The sequence below is a fragment of the Thamnophis elegans genome, chromosome 10 (assembly GCF_009769535.1).
Source record: "Thamnophis elegans isolate rThaEle1 chromosome 10, rThaEle1.pri, whole genome shotgun sequence".
Taxonomy (NCBI): Eukaryota; Metazoa; Chordata; class Lepidosauria; order Squamata; family Colubridae; genus Thamnophis; species Thamnophis elegans.
The window spans coordinates 54,146,797-54,171,988 of record NC_045550.1 but is presented as its reverse complement, the minus strand read 5'-3'; the positions used below and the strand labels follow the sequence as shown (position 1 = coordinate 54,171,988).

Genomic DNA, 25,192 nt, shown 5'->3' with positions numbered 1-25,192 from the left:
GAGCTAAGTGGCATTTCAGTCAGTATATTAGGAAAGTTGCAAAGAAAAAAATTAGGGGAACTTACAGCAAAAATATGTATCGAAGTAATCGCGTAAGCTGCGTAGAAAAATATGCATATTGCAAAAACATGTCTTATTGTACTACTGCAGATTTTCAAACTCTGTTTAGAAAAAAGTTTGCCAAAAATTAAATTGAATGTAAGTACCATTTGAATACCTTTAGTATTAGCGCCTGGTAGATTTATAAGCCACGCCTCCCTCCCCCCTCCCAAAAAATTATCCTGAATTCCCACCCCCAACCCCCAATTCTTTGTTCTTTGCTTTTTCTCATTAGTTTTCAATACCCTTTTATGGGGATGGTAGAAATCTGAACGGCTATAACCATGCCGCACCTCTTTTTTTTTTTTGCATATTGTTTATTTATTGTGCTTTTTGTTTCTTTTTTTTCCCGAATCCTTGGACAATAGGATGGTAAAGCTAACTAGGACTTGGCTATCTGTAACGGTTTGTTTGAAGTGATCAATAAACAGCCTGTCTCCCCCCTCACTTTTTTTTATTCTTTTTTTTATTGATGAGCTTGCCCAGCTACCCTGGTTCAATTCAGTGCGTTATTGCTTGCGGTTGGGTTGCAATGGTGGTGTCGGATGCGCCAGGAAAGAATGGTTTAGGCGCCTACGCTGGGGTCATGAGAGTAACATGAGAGGGAAGAGTTGGTTCTTACAGGTTACAAAGCAGCCAGTCGACCAGTCCACATTGAGGCCTGCATCCTGACATGCCATCCGTCTGTTGTTTCTCGTAATACTTCATTACTTCCTGAACAATATCTCCCACACTGTAGCCTTTCTTGACGGCTTTATCAGCCAGCTGTGGAAGTCTGTTTAGGTCTCCATTGTGCTCGTTCATGAAAGTCAGGTTTGGCACGTTGAACTGCGAAGCAACCAACCACTGGAGCACAGCTTGCAGTTCTCTGTTTTGGGTACTGTTGTTGCAGTTCTGGTTGTTCACAATCACCTCGGATCCTGAACCTACCAAAGGTCTCCCGTTGCATCTTCCATCAGATTCATTGCCTTTAGCCATCAACATGCACAACTTCATCACAGATTCCACCAGCTGGTCAATAAATTGTCTGTTGATCTGTTCCATGTTGTCATACATCTCAGGGCATCCATTTGATTTTGGTGGGGACCTTTGTGGTCTGCACTCAGCGAAAGAAGGTTGTTTGTAGCCTTTGTCAAAACTCTCGTCTGAACAGCCAGCTTCTCTTAATACTTTCTGGATGATTGACAAAAGGATACTTGAGATATCACATTTTTGTGATTCCAGGCTATCCTGCCTTCCTCCACTTGGCCTTGAACCATATTTGGAGCCTCCAGTTCTGTCATGGACATAGCCAAACGATGTAGTATTTGACTCCCGGCATCCTTGGTCTTTGTTTTTTTCTAACAGATGTTGCTGTATTAACATTAATGCTGTTACGATAAGGTCTTTAGCATACACATCCATTGAACAGTGCTTATCTGAACCCTTGCTTCCGGATGGAAGAGGTCTCATCTGTCCGTTTCCTCTGCCACCTAGAGGGCCATGCATCTCGCCCTTAAGTGATGCGAACTGAAGTCCTTGAGATCTGGAGTCACAATGAGTACCAGCTTTCAATGCTGCAAAAGCTAAGCTTTGAGATTTCTTATCGTCCCCTGAAAGGGCTTTAAATAAGCGTTTCACCATCGCTTCCAGAATCTCCGTTGATTTCTGGGTCCCAGCGTTGAAAAGGTTCTTCTTCACAGTATTGATGAAATCCGAATCTGTCATGAGCACTCCTGTTACATTGTGTAAGTTCTTCATGGTGGAATCGATTAAGTCAGATATGACGTCTCTGGTGTGTTTGAGGAGGACTTTCTTTAACACCACACAGGCTGGTGGAGGATGCTTCCCCTTTTGGACTTTCATTGTTTTCATGAACGAGAACATCATATCTGAAGCAACCTGGTTTGCATACACCATCAGTCCCTTGCTACAAGAACCATCATCTTGTGCTGACTGTTTCCTTTCCAACATTTGTCTGTCTGCTCCTTGGTTGTAGCCATTTTGCTTGCTCTGATTAGACATCTCACCGTAAAAGAGTGAGGTCTTTCTTGGGTCATCCTGAGATGGTTTGGGAGACAGCTTGGCATAGTCTTCCCCATTCTTGCCATTAGATCCTCGGATGGACTGACGAATGCATCTTCCGCTGCTTTCCAGTTTATCCTTCATTTCTTTGTGTGCCATTTGAACCACTAAGGAACAAAGCTTGTTAACGTAATATGAAAGGTCATCTCCTCTCTGGCTACAAGAGCCTCTGAATGACGTGTCGCTTCCCTGGGACATCTTTTCAATTGTAGGTGATTCGTAAGCTGATTTACGAGGGCCGGAGGGCCTTAGTGCATGCTTGAATCCAATTGCGTATTTCTGAAGGTCGTTGCTGAGCCAGCTCACAACGTTAAGTTCTTCAGAGGACCCTTGTTTGAAAAGGCAGACCGCTCCTTCAGTATTGCTGTGCCGATTGTGTTCGTTGTCCTTAATCACAATGACTTCTTTTTCTTCAAGATTACTTAGGTCAACGCAAGGGTCAGTGGCACTTCTTTTACGTCTGTTTCTATCCTTTATGTTAAGGTTGGCAACATCAACAAAACAGATAACTTTACGATCTTGATCCCTTTCTCCTTCACGGCTGTATAGGTCTACTTTGCAAAGGCCAGATTGACTGTGTAACCAGTCAATCTCATGAGCCATACTATTTAAACGGAACCAGAATAGAAACCCGGGTCATCGACCGCTCTTATTTCAGTTTTTGTTGACCTTGACCCTGCCCCACTCAAGATGTTGCCTCCTCTCTTAGCTTTCCATGCTCTTGTGCTGGCTGGTAGCATATTCATTTGTGTGCACAGATTGTTTCTATGACAGCGGTGACATCATAAAGCAGTAATATCATCCAGCAGCCAATCATCCCTTGGTCATGGTTAACATTCGATTGTTTTGCAGTTCTCATTGCCCAACCTGCACTAAAGTAAAACCAACGGATGAAAATCATCTTGTTAAGGATATGGGATTTGCATGAAAAAGTATTCTTTGCTGCTTAAATAAACCAATGTTTAGAACACTGTCAACAAAACAAATAACATTGATCCAAAAGTCATTTTGTTTCCCCCAAAATGTATATTTTATTACATTTCACAAAGCTTGATAATACTGTTTGGTTTGAATGTGTTTGAAAAGTGAAGCATAATCTTTGACAACTATCCTTATCACAAAAAAAAGGAAAGCTCATTTTGTCCATTAAGCCTTTCTTGGTTTAAAAATCTGCTCACTTATTCCTGAATCAATTTCCATTATGCTATTACTTTTTTCTTCATTTTTCTTATCCGTTATTGTTTTGTATCAGTTGCATTTGCAGTTTCTTCATATCATCTTGGCTTGCCTTTGTATATTATATACCCGGAAATAAATGGTATGTGAATGAATGAGAAAAGAGCCTAAGATGAATGGGGTTATTTAAAAAGAAGAAGACGGCATAAAGAGTACAATAATAAAACATGACAGTATCACAATAAATCATAAGAATAACAACCAATATTGTTACACAGAATGAAGGAAAATAAAAAGACAATTGCAAGAGTTAATAAGAGGGACCAATCATCAAAGAATTGTATATGTAGGCCATTCGGATTCGTAAAAATTGTGTTAATAAAAAAGTAAAAACTTGGTATCGGTTGAGGTGTCCAAGGTGCTCAAAACAGCAATTGGTTTCTTCAATTGTGATGCAGCGATGGCTGTGAGAACATGAATTTGTCAAAAACTTAACTCATTTCATTTTTTGATCCCGTACAAATTGTGGAAGGGTGCTGAGTAGAATATATTTTGACCTAGGATATATACTAGTTTTATCGTAATCTGATTAGCATTTAGTTAAATAGGTCTGGATATTATATCTAATCACTGGATTAGACATAATATTTGAAAAATGGTACTCAGAGTTTTTATCGATGACTTCTCATCAAACTGAAGTTTGGTATCAAATGGAGGCAATGTAGTTTCGACCTTAGGAGCAGTCTCTCTCACTATTTTAACTAAAGATTTGGACAAAGAGGTAAAAAAAAAAAGAATAGCTTATCATATTTGTAGATGATCCAAAAGTGGATGAGATCACTAATGTTCCAGAAGAAGTGATACAATATAGAGTAGAGCAGTAAGCTGAAAATAGTAACCAGGAATTTAAAAGAACTGGATATATTTAGCCTTAAGAAAAGATTAGCATGGGGTAACATTTTCAAATACATGGAGGTCAAGACCATATAATATCAAGTTAGAAGAAGGCAAATTTAAGTTGAAAAACTTCCTAACAGAAGTTCAACACTGGCAAGAGTAACTGTCCCCTCCCCTTCCCAAAAATGTGGATATTTTCTAACTGCCTGTATTCAAGTAAGTCTAATTAGTCAACTATGGTATCAGCCATATATGCTACTCCATAGAAAGCTGCACTACATAATAGGTCATTGATGGCTAACCTTTTTGTTGTTGTGTGCTGCACCCAGAATGCAATGTGCGCGCAACACCGTGCTCCCCTGTGCATACGCACACATGCACACCTGCCCCGTTTTGGGCCTAGTAGGCCTCCCTGCAGCCTTCTCGGAGCAAAAACAAGGCATGAGGGAGGGGCTTGCCACACCCCCTGCACTCTCTTTTGCACCCTGTTTTGTCTGAAGTTTTCAAATAATAAATTATAATTAAATAAATGAGATTTTAATCTAAACCAAATGAGTTTCAGGAACACGTCTACACAGGTCTGCATTAGATAACATACAGCCAACGGCACCAAGGCAACAGTCACTTCGAAGTACAAATCTGAAAGGCAGAAAGGAGCTTAAAATAAGCTTAACGTTTAGAAACGCAGAAAATAGTTTGCGGAGTCCTTGGTTATTCGCTTCCAGGCGTTTCATTCCCCAAATAGGTAATGTTTTCAGGGCTAGAAGGAAGTGGGGTTTGCTCTCTGTTAATTGATTTGCCTTTTCAGAATTTCAGAAGATATTTTCAATACCCTGCAAATTATAGCGAAAGCACTGATAATGTACTAAGATCTTTTGAGATAATTATGAAGTTAGGAGATTTTGACAAATGTGGAGAGAGATGAGTGGCACCAAAAGGGGTGACTAGACTGCACTTAGGTCACTACTGCAGCTTGATCTATTAACACTGTGAAAGTTTTGAGGAAAACAACTGGGAGTTTTTTCCCAAAAAGTAATTTAAAAAAAAAAAAACCCTCTTGTAAACATGACACAGAGAACTACCAAGTGGGGAATATAGGAAAGTTTCCATTACACAATATTTTGATTTGGAAGTTATCCAATCTCAAAACAAGTCTATTCTGAGTTGTTTATGGACCACTTCAAACTGCCTGATTAGAACAGTTCACGAGGGAACTTTTGTTCTTCCTTGCTACCATATCTGTGGTGGGATTCAAATAATTTAACAACCAGTTCTCTGCCCCTAATGACCAGCTGGGTAGGCGGGGCTTGATGGTCATGTGACGGGGTGGGCGTGGACAACTCGACGTCACTGACATCGATGGGCCCTTCGCCTTAGTTGTTACAATGTAATAAGGGTTAACCGGAGAGGCAGTTTCTGTAAGCCGGGCAATAAAGATTAGGCTAGAAACGACACCAGAATGTTTTCTTCCTGCCTCCCTTACAGGATTAGCCCTGTAAAGTGGAAAAAAACCAAATTATACTACACTTGATCTTAGCCAAAAGGCTGAGAAGCGATTGAGAAGCATTGAAAAAAGTGACTTATGACCATTTTTCACACTTAAATGACCGTTGCGACATCCCCAGGGTCACGTGATCAAAAATCAGATGCTTGACAACTGATACACTTTCCATAGCATGTAAAGAAAGATGTTGTATTTGTTTTAAATTAAAAATTAAAATATTTTAATTTAAAAAAAATCAGATGCTTGACAACTGGTTCATATTTATGACGGTTGCCGTGTCCCAGAGTCACGTGATCATCTCTTGTGACCTGGCAAGCAAAGTCAATGGGGAAACCAGATTCACTTAACAACATGTTACAAACTTAACGAAGGCAATGATTCACTTAACTGCAGCAAGAAAAGTAAAATGGGCAAGCTCACTTAACAGATGTTTCACTTAGCAACATAAATTTTGGGCTTGATTTTGGTCGTAATTTGAGGACTACCTGTATTTGAAATCCACTCCTCGTTGCCAATGCAAGGCTTGCCAGTTTAATTTAGACTATATTCTTTTTCTCAGCTAAAACAATGCTTCTATTATTTTCAACATTTGCCATATCACTGACATGGTGCATATTAAATTCTTGCTATTGTGAAACCTGATCCTGGTTTGCTTTTCTGTCTTGTTTTGAAAATGGCCAAATTTCTTCAATATTAGATTTTTTTATTTTTTTTTTGTAAATCTAGTACAGGGGTCAGCAACATGTGGCTCTTTCATCCCTCTGCTGTAGCTCCCTGTCGCCAGTTGGCTCCACAATTAATCAGGCTTTTGGTTAGGACAGGTAGAGGAAAAGAGATACCACACTAGGAGGAGACTCTATGGTGGGGGAACCGGACTTCCGATCGGCTGCACAATTGAACAGGGAGCTTCCGGTTAGGACCTTTGTGGCTCTTTGATTGTTTAAGGTTGCTGACCCCTGAACTAGAGTGTGTGTGTGTGGTGTGTGTGTCTGTGTGTGTTTAAACCATTTATAGAGCTTCCCATCTCACAATAGCAACTCTGGGAAGTATACAAAGATTAAATCCACCTAACAATATGTTCCCCATGATGCCCAGATTAAAACAATAACCCTCAAAACAAAACCACATCACAACAAAACTCACCTAATTTACTAGCCTAAATGACTGCCAGGACTTAAGACTTACGAAAAGTAGTGCATATTGGAGGTGGTGATCCTTTGAGAGCTGTATGCAACGAAATTTCATTTTAATGTATGCCGATTAGTGTACATTCAAAGTGACAATAAAGTTATTCTAAGTCTAAAAGCTAACAGAATTAAACCCATCTAAATCTCTGGGAGGGATTGCTGTTCCTCAGTGCAGGCACGGCCCCAGAGAATGCATGTATTTACACGAAAAGATACCTTTAAAAATATTTATTTGCCTTTTTGTTTTTAGGTCCAGAATTTGACTTTGCGGAGTCAGAAGCTGGGTGTATTGTCTACTTCTCAAAACGGAACGCCCAAAAACGCTAGTCAACCCCAGACATTAGCTGTGTGTCCTAGCAAATCTGTAACCGGTGCCAAAGCCAGCCAATCGGATCTAGAAAGCAAAAGGAAAGGAGACAGCCCAAATGCTGAGCCTCGAAGTCCAGCTGTTACCCGTACGTCAAGTATTCATCAGTTAATGGCACCAGGTAGGACAGTCCAACAGCAGGACATCCTTAAAAGCCCACAGAAGGATTTTTAAGGATGCTCTTTTATAGTTAAGACTTTTGTTGAAATGTTTGTCCATTTGTTGCTACCCCAGTCACAAGTACCAAAACCACTTGATTTGTAGGCATTATTATGTCAGATGGTTTGCATCCAATAATATGTCGGCTAGGCTACAAAACCTGAATCTCTACGGAACTAAAGGATGCTCTTCATTGGTGGGGACCCATTTCATGCGAAGCCCTTGGACTAAGGGAGCAGAAGTCTCTGCTCTCTTTTCTCTGGCTCTTTTGTATCTCAGATGTTGTTATTGACTAGATAGTTACGATATTAAGAGCATGGATCACATTTTTCCAAAGAAGAAATCTGATGTACCTGAATAATTAGATATGGGAAGTCAGCATTTACAATATTTTAATTTATTAGAGAAAGCTAAGAAAGAAAAGAAATGAATCCCCTGTGTATCAACATTTGAGAAGGTTTTGCCACTTAACAACCAATTGAATTGATTAGAAGAAATTTAGTAGTTCGGTACAGAATTCAATAAATTCAGAAATCAGTCGGCATCAAATGTTAGATTCAAAGTTCTAGCTGACAACTATGAGCCATGATAGCACAGTGGTTAGAGTGCAGTACTGCAGACTACTTCTGCTGACTGCCAGGTGGCTGCAGTTTGGCAGTTCAGATCTCACCACGTTTAAGGTTGACTCAGCCTTCCATCCTTCCAAAGTGGGTAAAATGAGGACCCAGATTGTTGGGGGCAATATGCTGACTCTGTAAAGCGGCATGTAAGTCTAAGTGTTATTGCTATTGCTATCCTTGAATTACTTGTAGAGTTTAGGCAGCATAAATAACCCAATACAATATTTTCCTTTCACTCGATCCAATAATCCAGAAAAATCATTCTCATTGCTTTCTTTTATTGTTTAATAAAATAAAGATAAAGTGGATTTAGTTCTTGTTGTTAAAGTTCAAAGCGAAAAATCTATTTTAAGTCACTTAAGGTACAAGATTTTTTTTCTTGCTCTGAATGTGGTTTTTTTCCTTAGAAATTCAGTTGTATAGATCCTTAGATAAAGCTGCTCATGTTAAAGATTTCTAAAATTATTTTTTTTTAAAAACCAAATCAAAACATACTGGGGATTAATTTATTCAAACTTACTGTAAGTTTAATTGTACATGATCACAGATGTCTTTCTCTTAAGGCTTTGTCAAATTTAAGTAATGTTAAATATAATGGGTATTAAGCAGCAAACAGTAGGTAAACCTACGTACAAATATTGATATTTATCTGAAAATAAGCATATTTTAATGGCTTTCTGTGCTCTTAAAATAAATATTAATTGTAAATCTTTCCATTTTTATTGTGTAGCCTCATATTCTCCGATGCAACCTCATTCCCTGTTAAAACATCAGCACCTCCCTCTTCACTCGCCACCTTCCAAGCTCTCTCACCATCAGCTAATCTTTCAGCAACAGCAAGTCCAACCAATCACACTCCAGCTGCCTCCCAGCCACGAAGCCACTCCGTCCCAGCACTGTGCCCCCCTTCAGGGCCATCCTCTGACTCCAGATCCCGCCATTACCCCATCCCAGCACTGCACCCCTGTCCATGTCCACCCTCCTCCACTTTCTCCAACCCCATCCCCATCCCCACAACAATCTGTTGTAGTATCTCCGCCGCCCTCTACTTCGCCCAGCCAATCCCCCAGTATAATTATCCACCCCCAGACTCTTATTCAATCCCATCCACTGACATCGTCGGCGCTCCAGTCCGAACATAACTCGGTGCAAGCTGATGAGAGTTCAACGGAATCAACCTCACAATCCGCTGCTCATCCGCCCCAGTTGTCCCCTTCCCCATTAGTCCACGGGGGACCAGCAGACCGGCCTTCCATGCTGTCTCCCACCCAACAGATGTCATCGCCATCATCTCATCAACCATACCCAACATTGCACCCAGCGCCAGTTCCACTTGCAACCTCTCCACAGCTGTCATCAACTCCAGCCCACCCTCAACAGATGAGCCTTCCTCCTGTTCCATCTTTGCAAGTCCAGCCTGAACTTTTGTCCCAAGATCAGGTTTTGGTACAAAATACCTTAGTTTCTGAAGAGGAGCTTCCCGCTGCTGAAGCTTTGGTCCAGCTGCCACTTCAGACTCTTCCGCCTCCCCAAACGGTTGCAGTAAACCTCCAAGTGCAACAAGCAGTACCTATTGAAACCCCAGTGGTAAGCCTCTGGAGAATGACTTCCGTTCTAGTTTTAAAACTGTGTGAAAGATGGACAAGTGAACGTTATCTGGAATATTTATTGGCATTAGGTTCCTGCCGAAGAAGCAAAATTTTGAAGGATTGTAAGCACTGTTGTAAATAAGGATTGTGCAGAGCTGTTGAAGGCAGACCGAGGTAGAGCGTTTTGTACAGGAGAAGCAAATCCATCCCTTGGAGCATTAAAATGACTGTGTCCTTCAGAAAGCTCATCGTAATTGTTTTAGCTGTGCTGAGCCTTCTGAAGAGAGTGGCTATTTTAATGCTTGGAGGGAGAGGGGCTTTGCCTGCCCAGTGTGCTTGGCAATGCCCCCTTACCAATGCTTTGCAAAGCTCTAATGAAATTTTGTAAGCACTTGTTTGCTTGAGAGGTAATTGATGATGCCATAATTAATTTTGCCTGTATTTACCTCCTAAAATGTCAATGGATTTTATCAGGGATGATTCCCAATTTGAAAAGTTTTAGGCATTTTCTCTTTACAGAAATATGAGTTTATATTCCGTGTTCATAGTTTTTCTTTACTGATATATTTCTATCCACCGAGTTACCAGGATTCTGTGGATGGTTCACACATAAAAAAATGAAGGGATAATAAATAATTCCACTTAAAGTAGCTAATTTTAAAAAAACAGTGTCAGATTTCTGATTGATTTGTTTATCCCAAGAAACAAGTTTAGGCAAGACAGGTTCACAGCAAAAACATCTTCTAAATTAATTTCTTGTGTGTGTGTGTGTGTGTGTGTACTTACGTACACATACACATACCTTATTTTTTGGAATATAAGACGAACCAAGGTTTTGAAGAGGCAAACTGCAAACCTCCCAAAAACAGCCCATTTTTCGCAAAAACGGAACTGTTTTTTTGTCAAAAAAAAAGGGCATGAATAGCCTTTAGGAAGCTTATAGGGTGCTCCTGGGGGCAGGGGGGAATTGAAGAAAAAACATCCCGTTTTTCCTTGTTTCTGCCCTCCCCAGCCTCCAGGAACACTCTGAAAGCCTCTTACAGGCTCTGCACAACCATTTTGGTGAAGGAGGTGGGGTTTCAGGAGGCAAAAAATGCTGTATTCAGTGTATAAGACACACCCAGATTTTCAGCCTGTTTTTAGAGGGAAAAAGGTGTGTCTTATACTCCGAAAAATACGGTATATATTTGTTCTATTGTAAATAGTTTGAGTATTTAATTTGATTCAATCTAATTCATTTAGCCTGCTATATGATCTGTTTTTAAGGTTTTGCCTTTAAAAAATTAATTTAACATTTCTTGAGAATTGATTTTAATAAACAAACTGACAGTAGTTGCAAATAATTTTTCAAATGGTTAACAAAATACCCACAAAGCTTGACTCTAAAGAGGGTTGATTTGTTCAATGCAGCTTTACCAGGAGGAAGATGTCTGTGAAGATGAGATGCCTGAGGACTCAGATGGTGTTCGCATGGTTAGGACTCCCACCCCACCAACGCTGTCACCACCAGCTATAACTTTAAGAAGCCGCGAAGAGCTTTCTTACGAAGACGCTTTTGCAGGTGAGAAAAAGAACACACATTGTGGTATTGTAACCGAGCCCAGTTTCTGGCTCAGATGTCTTGTTTCATGGCATCACCTGTAAGTCCCAAAGGTGCTTTTTTTCAAGTGTGGAGCCTTCTTGGAACTGTTGAAAGGACTGTGTTAAAGAGGCCATCTATGTCAAAATTGAACAGCCCTCAACAGAGAAGGAGGGATACAACATCATCTATCTCCAGTCTACAACACAGCCCTTTCAACAGGCCCCACACCCATTTGCACCACTCAGGTGACCCTGGATGACACACATAACCCTCCAGGTGGCCTTAGCGACTTGCTAAAAGGATGCAAATGACCAGCTGTCTGCAAGGAGTATAAATCCTTCCATTCCCCACCATCCAGTCAGAGCTGAAGAAGCTTCTTGGATGAGAAGTGAAACGTCTTCAAGGAAAAACCAGAAAGTCCAGTTGCCTCTTTAAAAAAAACACCTTGGGGACAACCATGACCTGGAAGACTGAGAATCTCTATAGACATACCGTGTTTCCCCGAAAATATGACAAGTTCTTATATTTTTTAGACCCACGAAATACGGCCTTGGGCTTATTAAAGGGGAGGGCTTATTGTTTTTGAGTTGCCGGGTGGCTGCTCCCTTGCGACCGGGCTCCCGAAGAGCCGGGCACAGCCTCAGGGTCGAATGGCTGTGTTGCACTGTCGCAGCAGCAACACAGCAGTCATGAGGTGGCCACGCTCACGAGCAGCCGCCCGGCAAACTCCTTTTCCAGCCGGGCAGAGCGCCGCTGACCAATCTAGTGGTACCCGGAAGGCACCAAGCAACGTGAGCACCTGTTCGCCGCCCTCCGCCTCCTGCAGCTCGGCGCCTTCAGAATGCCCCTAGGTGAGTGAATGGAGCTCTGCATGGCTGGAGAGGGGGGGAGTTGCGCAAGCAGCTTTTCCGCTCCCCACTCGTGCAACTCGCAGGTTCACGATGTCCTTGGCTAACTCTGCAGAGTCAGGTGCTTTCGGGGTACTGCTAGGTTGGTCAGCAGCGCTGTGTCCAGCTGGAAAGGGGGTTGCTGGGCAGCTGCTCACAAGCGTGGACACCTCATGGCTGCTGTGTTGCTGCTGCGACAGCACAACACAGCCATTCGATCCTGAGGCTGTGCCCGGCTCTTCGGGAGCCCGCTCACAAGAGAGCAGCTGCCCAGCAGCCCCCCCTCTTCAGCTGGGCACAGCGCCGCTGACCAACCTAGCAGTACCCCGAAAGCACCAAGCAACGCGAGCGCCTTTGCTCCCCACCTTGTTCCTGCGGCTTGGCACCTTCGGGATACCGCTAGGTCGGTGAGTGGTGCTCTGCCTGGCCGGAGGGGGGGATTGTCCAAGGGGCTGATTTTCGGGGGGTGGGCTTATATTTTTGCCCACAAAAAATGTGACAAGCTTTAGTTTCAGGAAGGTCGTATTTTCGGGGAAACATGGTATCATCTTTAAGTTCTAAGGGCTGTGCAGTACTGCTGAAGGCAATTTGAAAATCAGACTTTGTTGTAAATTGAAAGCAAGAATGTGGAAGCTCATAGATTGGATTGCCTTGTCTTAAAAACATAAAGTCACCCTTGGTGCAAGGCAGAAAGAAGAGGAGGAATGTCATCAACTGATCTCTCTTCATCTTGACACCTCAAGCTTAGGCAGCTCAAAAATATTGGAAGCAATGGAGAGAGCTACCGTATTTTTCGGAGTATAAGACACACCTTTTTCCCACCTAAAAGAGGGTGAAAATTTGGGTGTGTCTTATACACTGAATGTAGCCCCACTGTCCCCCACCCTTTGGCCTCTGCCTCCCAGCAATTTACCTCCTTGCAGCAAACGGGGAAAACGGGGTTTGTGAAGGCTGCAATAGGCCAAAGCAATCCCTGCAGCCTGAACCAGCTGATGATGGGAGGCACCTTAAACTGAAAGTGAAACTCCATGAGGCAGAAGCAGATTTTTTTCTTGTGCTAATCTGGTTGTTTGCTGTTTGCTGCAAGAAGGTAAGTCAATAACTGTAAATGCTTATAGAATGTTCAAATTATTAGACTTATTTTTTACAGATTGCTTTATTATTGTTCTAGGCAGCTTAACAAAATGAAGAAGCTTTTTAAAATAAATGCTTGATCTGAAGAGGCCCAGTGTTATTGTATCTTCTTTTAAATAGCAGAGAATAACCAATTTCGTTGTATTTAAGTATAATGACAATAAAGATTATACTACTACTACTAATAAGCAAGCTTCCAGAAAGCACATCAATTTTAATAGCATCTGTACAAGTATAGTTTGAAATTTAACACTACAAACAATGTATATTGTCTGTACTGTTTTCTGTTTGTTGCAAGGAGGCAAATTGCTAGGAGGCAGAAGCAGATTTTTTTCCCCTTGTTTTCCTCCCCAAAAGCTAGGTGCGTCTTATAATTCAGAGCGTCTTATACTCCGAAAAATACGGTTGTATTATGTGAACAAGTATGTGGGGGCTAAAGGGATTAGTGGATCAGAAAGGTCAGCAGTTTGGCGATTCGAATCCCTTACACCGCATAACAGAGTGAGCTCCCGTTATTTGTCCCAGCTTCTGCCAACCTAGCAGTTCAAAAGCATGTAAAAATGCAAATAGAAAAATAGAAGGTAAGAAGTAAGAATAGTAGGTAATAGCGTTCCGTGCGCCTTTGGCTATCAGTCATGCCGGGCATATGTTCACGGAGACTTCAGACAGAGCTGGCTCTTTGGGTTTGAAATGGAGATGAGCACCGCCCCCTAGAGTCAGGAATGAGTAGCACATATGTGCGAGGGGAACCTTTACTTTTTAACTGACAGTGGGTGTTGCTGAGCTGTAGGAATTAGAGAAAATAATGAGGCTATATATATTGCCCAAGGTGGGTTTTTCCCTACTTGATAAAAGGGAACCATTAGGAAACTGAAACTTCAAAACTTTTTAGAGCTACAAAAATCTGATCATCTGCAAACCAGGTGTTGGTCAATAAATATATGGTGTCTCTATTGTGTTCATCATTGCATGCTAAATCCCCACAATGAACATTGCATTTCAACCCCCCCCCCCCCCCCCATTTTAGTCCACTGATTCATCTGGTTACCTCCCATTGTTGCATTTATTTGCACAGGGCAATTGCATAACATTAAAATTGAAGCAGGATCCAGGCAAATTAGAACAGCATCAGATAAAGACGGGCTAACCAGAGAACTAGAAGTGAAGTCCTATGAAGGGAGAAAAAGAAAAGGGGCTGGGAATGGTCAGCTTTGAGAAGAGAAGACTAAAAAGGGACACAGTGGTTCTCCTCATATACCTGATGAGATATCAGAGGGGGCCCTGGTGCTGAGCTTGGTTGTTTTCTTGCAGATGTTTCCTTACTGAAACTAGGTAACATTCAGACAAAAGCACTGTTGATGTTACCTAGTTTGGGTAATGAAACATCTGCAAGAAAACAACCAAGCTCAGAGATCACCAAGTACCCCTCATTTCAGCCCCGAGTTACAAATATTCTTTATTGAGAGAAATGTCAGAGGAAAGAAAGGCAAGAACTGTTATTTTAGAATGCAACACAAGGAATAATTACCATATTTTACGGAGTATAAGAAACATTTCCCCCCTAAAAGAGGGTGAAAATTTGGGTGTGTCTTTTACACTGAATGTAGCCCTGCCTACCTGCCGGCCCCCACCCTTTGGCCTCTGCCTCCCAGTAATTTGCCTCCTTCCAGCAAACAGAAAACAGCCTGTTTCAGCTTCAGCACAGTTTGATTAGCACAAGCAGCTGATTGTTGATTGGATCGGCCTCCTGACCATCAGCTGTTTCAGGCTGCAGGGATTGCCATTGCCTATTGCCACTTCGTGCACCCCATTTTCAGTCTCCGCATCCTATTTTTGGCCTCTGAGCATCTCATTTTCCGCCCATTCCGATTCCCACCACCTGGAATGGGCAGAAAATGGGGCATGCAGAGGCCGAAAATGGGACGCATGGAGGCGGCAATAGGCTATGGCAATCCCTGCAGCCTGAAACAGCTGATCGTTGGGAGGCCACTGAAACTGAAAAGAGCTGTTTGCTGCAAAGAGGCAGATTTTTTTTACTTGTTTTCCTCCCCAAAAGCTAGGTGCATCCTATACTTTGGAGTGTCTTATACTCTGAAAAATACGATAAGTTACAAGGAGGAAAAAAGCCATGCAGGTTAACAAACATAGTTGAGCCGCAAACTGTTTCACTTAAGCTGTCTGCAAACCTCAGAAGAGCAGTAGATAATAGTGGACAGCTGGGAATTACTACGTGAGTTATTCCTTGTGCAGAAACTTTATTGGCCACATGGGCTGTATACAGGGGTTTGATGGTAGGCTGGACATTTTCAAGAATACATTCATATGGGGAGCCTTGTTGCAACTGAGATTACGAGAAGAAAGAGGATAAAACCAATCTGCTCTTTATCCATTGGCCTTACTAGCTTGTCAATCTTGAAGCCACTGGTCATTTTCTGATTTCTTGAAGATCTCTTTTGCAAAGCCCCAACAACCATAGAGTTCTTTTAGTCCGAAACCAGAGCCTTGGATACTGTAGAATCTGTAGAATCACAGAGAATGCTTTACATTCCTCAGGCCTTGCGAGTCAAAGAAGTCTAATTTAGGTGTTGGATCTTCCAGACACACAAGGGTGGCTGCAAATGGGTGAATAAATTTGCTGGAGCAGATAAATGAAGAGGAATCAAGAGATACGATCAACCTCATGAGGGCAGCAAAGCCCCAGCAGAACCACAGTCTGCCTGCTCCAGAAGAAATAAATGTGTGGAAATTCTATATCCGTGATGGTGAACCTATGATATACATGCCACAGGTGGCACGAGGAGTGATATCTGCCGGCACGCAAGCCGTCAACTCCAGTGCACATGCCAGCTGATTTTCGGACTTCCAGAGGGCCAAGGGAGACGTTTCCACCCTCCCCAGGCTTCAGGAAAGCCTCTAGAGCTGGGGAGGGCGAAAAACAGACCCAACAGGCCTACTGGAATTCGGTAGGGCTGTTGGGCCCGTTTTTCAGCCTCCCCAGGCTCTGGAAGCTTTCCTGGAGCCTAGGGAGGGCAAAAGCGGCCTTCGCCAGCCCCCCCAGAGGCAATACCAACCTCAGCTTGGAGGCAAGCAGTGCAGCCCACGTGGGGGGAGGGAGCGTAGGTTTGTGTGTGCATGCACATGTGGAGACACGCTTTGCATTCTGGTGCTGGCACATGCGCACACTATTATGCATGCACGCTCACATTTTTGGCACCCAACAACAAAAAGGTTAGACATCACTGTTCTATATGGTCCGCAGATCTGCTTCATTTTCCAAAGTTCCATGTCAGTTGATGCAATAAATATGGGAAGAGACTTCTGTAGTAGCCAAGTTGTGAATGAAAGTATTGCTTTCTATAATTATGAAGGTATTTTGAGTTATTTAAAAATACATACATTACTTTTTTTTCCAGAACAAGAGGGACATTCTTCAATGGCCTCATCAGTCAGCGCATCTGTAATTAAATCACCATCAGACCCTTCGCATGCCTCTATTCCACTGCCACCTCTTTTGCTCCCAGCAATTGCAACAAGGACTCACAGCGCATCAGTGTCCAATAGAAACCCTAGTATAGAAAACAAACTTCCACAGGCTATCGTTAAACCACAAATCCTGACTCATGTCATTGAGGGTTTTGTGATCCAAGAGGGTTTAGAACCATTTCCTGTAAGTGTAAGTGCAAAAAAAAAAATACATCGTTGCACCTTGTATGTGTGATATTTTCCTTTTAAAAGGCAATGTGCTGTGGTTATTTGGGGCTTCTGTTTCTTTAATCTTTGTTACTCTGAATAATTTAGACTAATTGTCTTATTAATCATTATTGTCTGTTCTTCATGAAGCCAGTGAAGTTTTAAGCTTTCTGCTCAACAATGTTCTGAACTTTAGTGACTGCAATCAGAATGACCTCTGCTGGAAAGGATCAGGAAACTCACAAAAATGTATGCCTTTTAGTCAGATTTGTTGGTTGGAAAAGGTGGGACCAGATGCTTTGAGAATATTTGCTACCATAGATCCTTCCTACAATCTCTCCCTAAAAAGGTTCATGTTCCTACCCACCAAATTTTGTAACGTAAGACTTAGCACATGGGTGGTTGGGTATACCATAAATGGAGAACTAATGTGAGGTCATAAAATACGTGTTGAGTGTTATCAAGAATAAGCATAAAACAGTGGTGGGTTCCAAATCCCGGTGCAACCAGTACGGTACAACGGGGCCACTCGTCCATTACATGCGCATGCACCGCATGCGCATGCGTACTTACCGTCCGTGATGCTCCAGCTGCTCGGCGGAGTGTTGCACAGGCGCCGTACGCTCCATGGGCGGAAGCTCCGATCAGCTCAAATACCGGTAAGGAAGACAAGCGGGCGGGTGGGCCCTCCGGAGCACCGTACCGGAACAATACCTGGTGCTCCCAGCAGCCACCGGTATGCCCGTACTGGGGCGTACCGGTTGTATCCCACCACTGACATAAAAGCAAAATGACCGAATCTCCTTTCCCCAACATCAACAGCATTCTCACTAGAGTCACTTCTGGTGAACTGCGTAGCTAAATATTTTTAATAAATAAAATTATGATGGGCCCATAAGTCTTAGTAATGATTGTATTTGCTCCCTGTAAATCCCTGTAAATTATGTTGACTCGGGGAAGGGAAAAAAGCATAACCTGGAGATAAATGTCGGGGATTAGTCCATCAATAATTTTGAATTGGGAATTTTAAAAAAACCAAACAATGTCTCTAAAGTTACATTTAAACTATATTTAAAACTGATCTGTTTTTAATTATTTTTCTTAAGAGATTTTTTTAAAAATACTTATCCTGGAGGCGGGGGTTCAAGATCTATAGCTGAGGAATATTAAGTGTTTGGTTGAGAAGTGTGATTCCTTGTGTTGATTTTTCTTTGTCCTTCCCATTGTCTTTTTGAGTGGAAACCAGTTCCTTCCCAGGGGTAGGTTGCTTCTCAAAGATGCCATCAGGGTAGAAGTAAGGTGACATTTTCCATTGGGCAGGAAGCATGGACTCCTGCCTTTTTGTTGAAGACATCTTTTAAACACAACTAAGGCTCAATACTTTTCTCTTTCATAAATGCAATTATTTGTATTCCTTTATTATTAAATGTATTGATATATTTAAATGTACTGTTAGCATTCAGCACAGCTTGCAAAATTGCACATAAGAGCTGCACATCCAAAGGCAAATGGAAAATCCCAGTATGCACAGACACACGCAGAAACACACACACACTAACTAACTAACTAAATATAAATGTGTGTTTTCAACTTATGGCCCTTCATCCTAAAGTTGGTTGCTCTTCTCTTTCATAACAAAAAGTTATATTTCCCCGTCTGTTTTCCTGTGCATGTCAGGGCTGGAAAGAGACAGCAGATTATAATCCCATTTCCTCTTAATAGAATAGAACAGTAACTCAGGATGTATCCTGAAGATAACATTTTTCTTTTTCTGTGGCATCTCATTACAAAGCCACAAATGGAAGATTCAAACAAAGGTTATTTCATATTAAAAACTGATTTTTTCCCCCTTCACATCTCCATATTTTATTTCACATTTTCTTCCATATGTTGGTGGTTCACCCATAGCCTCTGGACACCCCACCCCTCTAATGGCTATACTGGTGCCTGTCTTTGAAATTGATAGAAGCATCTAATCTATGGCTCTGTATGTCCTTGTAGCAGTAGCTAGATTATCAAATCAGCAAAGCCCTGAACTCTTCAGACACTTGATATGAGAAATCAAACATTTATTTATTTTTGTTAATGATTTTGTCTTCCTCTCTTAACAGGTAAGTTGTTCATCTCTTCTGACTGACCAGCCTGCAAAAAAGAGACTCTTATTGGAGGAGCAAGTTGTGAATGTTATGTGTGTTGAACCGGAGCTTCAGAACAATGCCAAACATGCAGACAACTCCTCAGACACAGAGATGGAGGACATAATTACTGAAGGTTTTTTTATTTCATTTAATCTATATGAATATTTATTCCTCTTATTTTCCCAGGAGCTTTAAATATCATCCAGAATGACCTTCCCACCTTTGGGATACCAGATTCTTAAAAGAGTTTGTTGCAAGGAAGTTACCAATCAACTGTAAGGTGTCAGGGCTGAAACTGCAAGGGAACATCCTGTATCACGGGTGGGCTACAACCGGTACGCCCCGGTACAGGCATACCGGTGCGTGCCAGGAGCACCGGGTACCGGTACAGTGCTCCAGAGGGCCTACCTGCCCACCCGCACTCCTTACCTATATTTGAACTCTTCGGCGCTTCCATGCATGGAGTGTATGGCGCCTGCGCAACACTCCGCCGAGTAGCTGGAGCGTCGCAGGAGGTAAGGATGCGTGCGGGTGCCGCACACATTCATGTGGACGCCGGCCCATTGCAACGGGATCCGGAACCCACCACTGTCCTGTACCTGGCTTTAGGTTTTCATGTTAGATTAACTTAAAGGCTCTGGAAGAAGATGTATATTCCCATCTGCACTGTTATAACTAAATTGGAATAAAATTTGCATTGACTGCGTATATGAGTCACATGAATCCCATCGTTAAATTCCTGTTGGAGGTAATCTTGTGAATGCTTCAGCTCATCGAAGGTTTATTGAAGATTAACAGTGTATTTAAATACAGTGGCTGGCAATTTACACCTCACAGAATAAGGTGGAAAATTCAAATGTTTATAGGTTAATATAGTTTATAGGGACGCGGTGGCTCAGTGGCTAAGACACTGAGCTTGTTGATCAGAAAGGTCGGCAGTTGGGCGGTTCAAATCCCTAGTGCCGTGTAATGGAGTGAGTTCCCGTTACTTGTCCCAGCTCCTGCCAACCTAGCATTTCGAAAGCATGTAAAAATAGAAAAATAGGGACCACCTTTGGTCGGAAGATAACCGTGTTCCATGCGCCTTCGACGTTGAGTCATGCCGGCCACGTGACCACAGAGACGTCTTCGGACAGTGCTGGCTCTTCGGCTTTGAAATGGAGATGAGCACCGCCTCCTAGAATCGTGAAAGACTAGCACATATGTGCGAGGGGAACATTTACTTTTACCTTATAGGTTAAAATGTATATTGTTATTATTACTGCGGGCAAGCAATATTCATTCTTTCAGGGAATAAAGGTAGTCCTCGACTTACAACCACAATTGAGCCCAACCTTCCTGTTGTTAAGTGAGACATTTGCCTCTTTCTTGCCACCATTGTTAAGTGAATCACTGCTGATGTTTAGTTAATAACTCGGTTGTTAAGTGAAACTGGCTCCTCCATTGACTTTGTTAGAGGGTCGCAAAAGGGGAACACATGGCCTTGGGACATTGCAACCATCATAAATATGAGTCAGTTGCCAAGCATCAGAATTTTGATCACATGACCACGGGGAGGCTGCAACAGTCGCATGCGGGAAAAACAGAAATAAGTCCCTTTTTTTCAGTGCTGTTGTAACTTCAAACAGTCACTAAAGGAACCATTGTAAACTGAGGACTACCTGCACCACCATGTTATTACTACCCTGTTTCCCTGAAAATAAGCCCTCCCCGGATAATAAGCCCAATCGGGCTTTTGAGCACATGCGCTGAAATAAACTCTCCCCTGAAAATAAGCCCTCCTCCCAAAATATAGAGCCAAGGTGGCGCAGTGGTTAAATGCAGCACTGCAGGCTACTGCTAGATCAGCAGGTCAGCGGTTCAAATCTCACCGGCTCAGGGTTGACTCAGCCTTCCATCCTTCCGAGGTGGGTAAAATGAGGACCCAGATTGTTGGGGGCAATATGCTGACTCTCTGTAAACCGCTTAGAGAGGCCTGAAAGGCCTATGAAGCGGTATATAAGTCTACTGCTATTGCTATTGCTATTGCTAAAAATATCGCAACACAGCAGCAGCCATGAGGTGACCCACACTCGCCGCCTCCTGCACCTCAAAAATAATAAGACCTCCCCGAAAATAAGGCCAAGGGCTTATTTCAGGAGGCAAAAGAAAATAAGACCCTGTCTTATTTTCGGGAAAACACGGTACCTATTGGAGGCTTTTTTCCTCACTATATGAAAATCAGAGGCTTGATTGACATATGACTAAGCAGTGACGGAAATTGATATTAGATATTGCTTATGGGCTTTTAAAAAAAAAAAAAGATATGAATTTACTTGGAAAATACCATGTCTCTTTCATTAGTCCTAAATTTATTAATTTGGAGGAGAAGCCATGTTGTTATCAATCTTATTTTTAATGAGCCTTGCGCTCGAGAAATGTATGCAGGTCTGTAGTTTTGAATGCTGACATTTGTAAACCTGCGTATGTAGGAACTCTTTTATTATTGCTAAAATATATATGGTTTTACAGGATCAAAAGACATACAATTTCAAGCTATAACACACAGAACAATACAATGTACCTGCTTTTGTGTACTAGACACTAGAGAGTAAAATCAAATAACATATACCATGGTGGTATAGGGATTAGAATGTAGTACTGCAGACTAATTCCTGACTGCCGGCAGTTTGGCAGTTCAACTCTCACCGGCTCAAGGTTGACTCAGCCTTCCATCCTTCTAAGGTTGGTAAAATGAGGACCCAGATTGTTGGGGGCAATATGCTGACTCTGTAAACCGCTTAGAGAGGGTTGTAAAGCACTGTAAAGCAATATATACCGGTAAGTTTAAGTGCTGTTGCTATTGCTCTATACATGGATGGTCTTGGTATTAAAACCTCTGATCAGTTTAAAAGAATTTGGTTATTGAATAAGAAGTTACAGGTCGTTCTTGCTGAACAATGTCAATTGTCAGTGATTGCCAGCATTAAATGAGGACTGTGTAGGTTGCTGAGTTAAGGATGTCATTGTGATCATGACTTTTCCATTGATTTTACTTGTGAGAAGCTAGAAAGGAAGGTCACAAATAATGATCATGGGATCGTTATAGCAGCTGGAATTTAGAGAAGCAGTTGTCAGCACCACTTCTTCAGTGGTATTGCAAGCTCCAACGGTTGTTAGGGTGTCATTAATTAAGTAATACCTGTCATTAACTAAGTATTAAAGACTCAGTAACACCTATATTTCTGATGGTGAGCTGCTGACATTTTTTAAAATGGAACTAGGCAGGCTGGACATATAGTTTGATTGCACAAAACCATCTTTGATTTGTAATGTTAATTGTGAATATTTTCACAATTAATGAGGTTAATTGTAATGATGTATGTGGTTCCTAGGGTGAGATGGTCCACAATGGATAGATTTTTTTTTAATTATTTGATCTTAATCTGGCAGAACTAATGCTATGTTCTTGATTTATCTTTAAATCAAGGAAGGTTCAGTCATAAGGAAAGGCCTTCCTTGTGACCACTAGCTTTTCAGAGTCTCCAGATCATTTTGGCGTACAATTCGCCAAGACTTGAGCCTTTCAAACCCTTCTGTTGTAATGGAATGGTACAAACTAACTGCAGTTATTCTGCTATTTCCTTTAGAGGGACTGGATGAGATGGAGACAGATCTTCTCAAGTGTGAATTTTGTGGGAAAATGGGGTACGCGAACAAGTTCCTGAGGTCAAAACGGTTCTGCACCATGTCCTGCGCTAAAAGGTATTCTTCACTAGTTATCATTCTAGAGATTGTAAAAGCCATGAATACAGTGCATGATTTGGAATCGAATTCTTATGTATTAAATGTCAACTTGCAAAGGATCCCTGGTCTGCTCTCAAGTAGCCGGGGGGGGGGGGGGGGACTGACTGATAAAACGGCACTGGCAGCAAAAGACAGATGCACATTCCAAACTTATCTCTCTCAAGGCTGTATCCCAGGGTTAATTATAGCGGCAGGAGGGGAGTGATCTCTACAACCAGCCCGTTGTTGAATGTGATTGATGACACACCCTGGGAAGAGGGGGTCATGATTGGGGCCGTAAATTACGTGGGGTCAGACCTGGCTTCACTTGGGAACGTGCCAACATGAAGCTCCTAATAAATAATTGGATTTCTTTTGAAGCTTGGCTTAAGGCTCATGATTTAGTTAGGGCATCCTTCAGAACCCTGATACTAAATCAGATGAGTCTCAAACAAAGGTACTCGCTGGGATGATTCTGAGTAAAGGATTTGCTTGTTTCATCCATAAGGATATGTTATTAAATGGTTGGGTACACTGGTGGGATTCAAATAATTTAACAACCAGTTTTCTGCTCTAATGACCAGTTGGGTAGGCGTGGCTCGGTAGTCATGTGACTGGGTGGGCATGGCCAACTCAACGTCACTCACGTCAATGGGCGCTTCACCTTCTGTTACAATCTAATAAGGGTTAACCAGAGAGGCAGTTTCTGTAAGAAGGGCAATAAAGATTAGGCTAGAAACAACACCAGAATGTTTCCTTACAGGATTAGCTCTGTAAAGTGGAAAAAAACAAAGGAGATTTTTTTCCAACAACCGGTTCTCCGAACTGCTGAGAAAGTTAACAACTGGTTCTCCTAAATAGGTGCCAACTGACTGAATCCCAGCATTGGTTGGGTATATGTATATGTATATGTATATGTATGTATGTGTGTGTGTGTGTACATTATATAAAATAGTTCAATAATCTCTTTCCCTCCTTCCCTCTCTCTCTCTCTCGCTTTCTATAACTCTTCTGCTCATAAAGCCGATAAATTTCTATAAAGCTTCTGCCTCCAAAGTTTTACTGAGGTGAATGTACAAACTTTCGTCCATTCAAATGCATTTTTTTCTTTTTTCAGATTTTTTTTTCTTCTGTCCTTTCAGATTTTTAAGTTTCTTAATCAATTGTATTTAATCAGAAGCTTCTAACACCATAAACAACTTTAGAGAACAATTATATGTTGAAAATAGAGATCATGTTCTTTGGAAAAATGATTCTTTGTACGTCAAAAGCAATTAAAACAAAAAAGGGAACAGGTTGTTCAACCTAAGCAATATTAAATAGGAAAAAACAAAGCTCTTTTTAAATTGTAGTAAAATTCAGTTGATACATTCTAAAGCTTCCTCATTGAAGAATCGTTAGAGTATGTAAACAATCAAAAGTGATAAATTTCCACCAAGGACAGACGAGGAATGAAGAAATACAGTTTCTAGCTTGTCCTCAAACAGATTTTTGAACCAATCCCTCTCTCTCATTCCAATCTATCTCATGGGTGGGAATTGGAAGAATGAAATTAAATTAAAAAAACACTGTATTAGCCACAGTGAACCTTTGGGGAAAATTCAGGCTATAAAAGAAATGTGTGTGTGCCTGCATGCACTCGTGCGTACACACACACAGAGTGCTTAATATAAACATTTCAAATCAAATCTTTACTTTTTAAAAAATTTATGAATATATTTTGCAATGAAGTGACTACATCATTTAAAACCATAACAGGAAGTGTGTAAATTACTTCCAGTTTATGCATGGCTGTGTGTATTTCATCCAGAGTATCGAAACATACATTATTAATTTGAACTACAAGTCACTGAATCTTAACATCTTTTTGTGATGAGACTAAAGGGACTCTACCCTCAATTCCAAGAATAGAATAGAATAGAATAGAATAGAATAGAACAGAACAGAACACAATACAATGTCAGACTGGAAGCCATCTTTTACAACGTTTCTTTCATTTGGGGTGTTACTTGGAACCCTGACATAGAATAGAAGAGTTGGACGGGGTCTTGGAGGTCTTCTAGTCCAACTCCCTGCTCAGGCAGGAAACCCTATACCAGCGACGGCGAACCTTTTTTGGCTTGCGTGCCATAAGGGGTGGAGCACAGGGGGGTTGTGCGTGGGCATGCCACACCCATAATGCAACGCATGACCCTCTCCCAGTGCACGTGCGCACATGAGAGGCTCTCCCCCCCATTTTTTGCATGCTTTCTTTGCCCTCCCCAGGCTCCAGAGGCTTTATGGGAGCCAGGGGAGGGCGAAAACAGCCTCCTCCGGAGGTCCTCCGGAGGCTTC

The 25,192-nt window shown here is 41.9% G+C and overlaps 2 protein-coding genes and 1 pseudogene across 8 annotated transcripts in view; 1 reads left to right on the top strand and 2 right to left on the bottom strand.

The window, feature by feature from the left end:
• PHC3 (polyhomeotic homolog 3) overlaps positions 1–25,192 on the top strand; it is a 58,055-nt gene that overhangs the window by 23,855 nt on the left and 9,008 nt on the right. For 6 of the 7 annotated variants that reach the window (XM_032225136.1, XM_032225139.1, XM_032225138.1 and 3 more), the window contains 6 exons: positions 7,178–7,415; positions 8,804–9,660; positions 11,073–11,223; positions 16,679–16,938; positions 19,067–19,226; positions 22,723–22,837. In XM_032225136.1, the coding sequence (XP_032081027.1) occupies positions 7,178–7,415; positions 8,804–9,660; positions 11,073–11,223; positions 16,679–16,938; positions 19,067–19,226; positions 22,723–22,837 (1,781 nt within the window). The remainder of the gene's footprint in view (positions 1–7,177; positions 7,416–8,803; positions 9,661–11,072; positions 11,224–16,678; positions 16,939–19,066; positions 19,227–22,722; positions 22,838–25,192) is intronic. The other variant, XM_032225137.1, reaches the window with a different exon arrangement.
• On the bottom strand, positions 574–2,766 carry LOC116513868 (A-kinase anchor protein 4-like). Its single transcript, XM_032225142.1, has one exon. It carries the CDS (start codon positions 2,764–2,766, stop codon positions 718–720), a length of 2,049 nt encoding a protein of 682 aa, XP_032081033.1. The 3' UTR covers positions 574–717.
• LOC116514475 lies at positions 5,669–5,793 on the bottom strand (annotated as a pseudogene).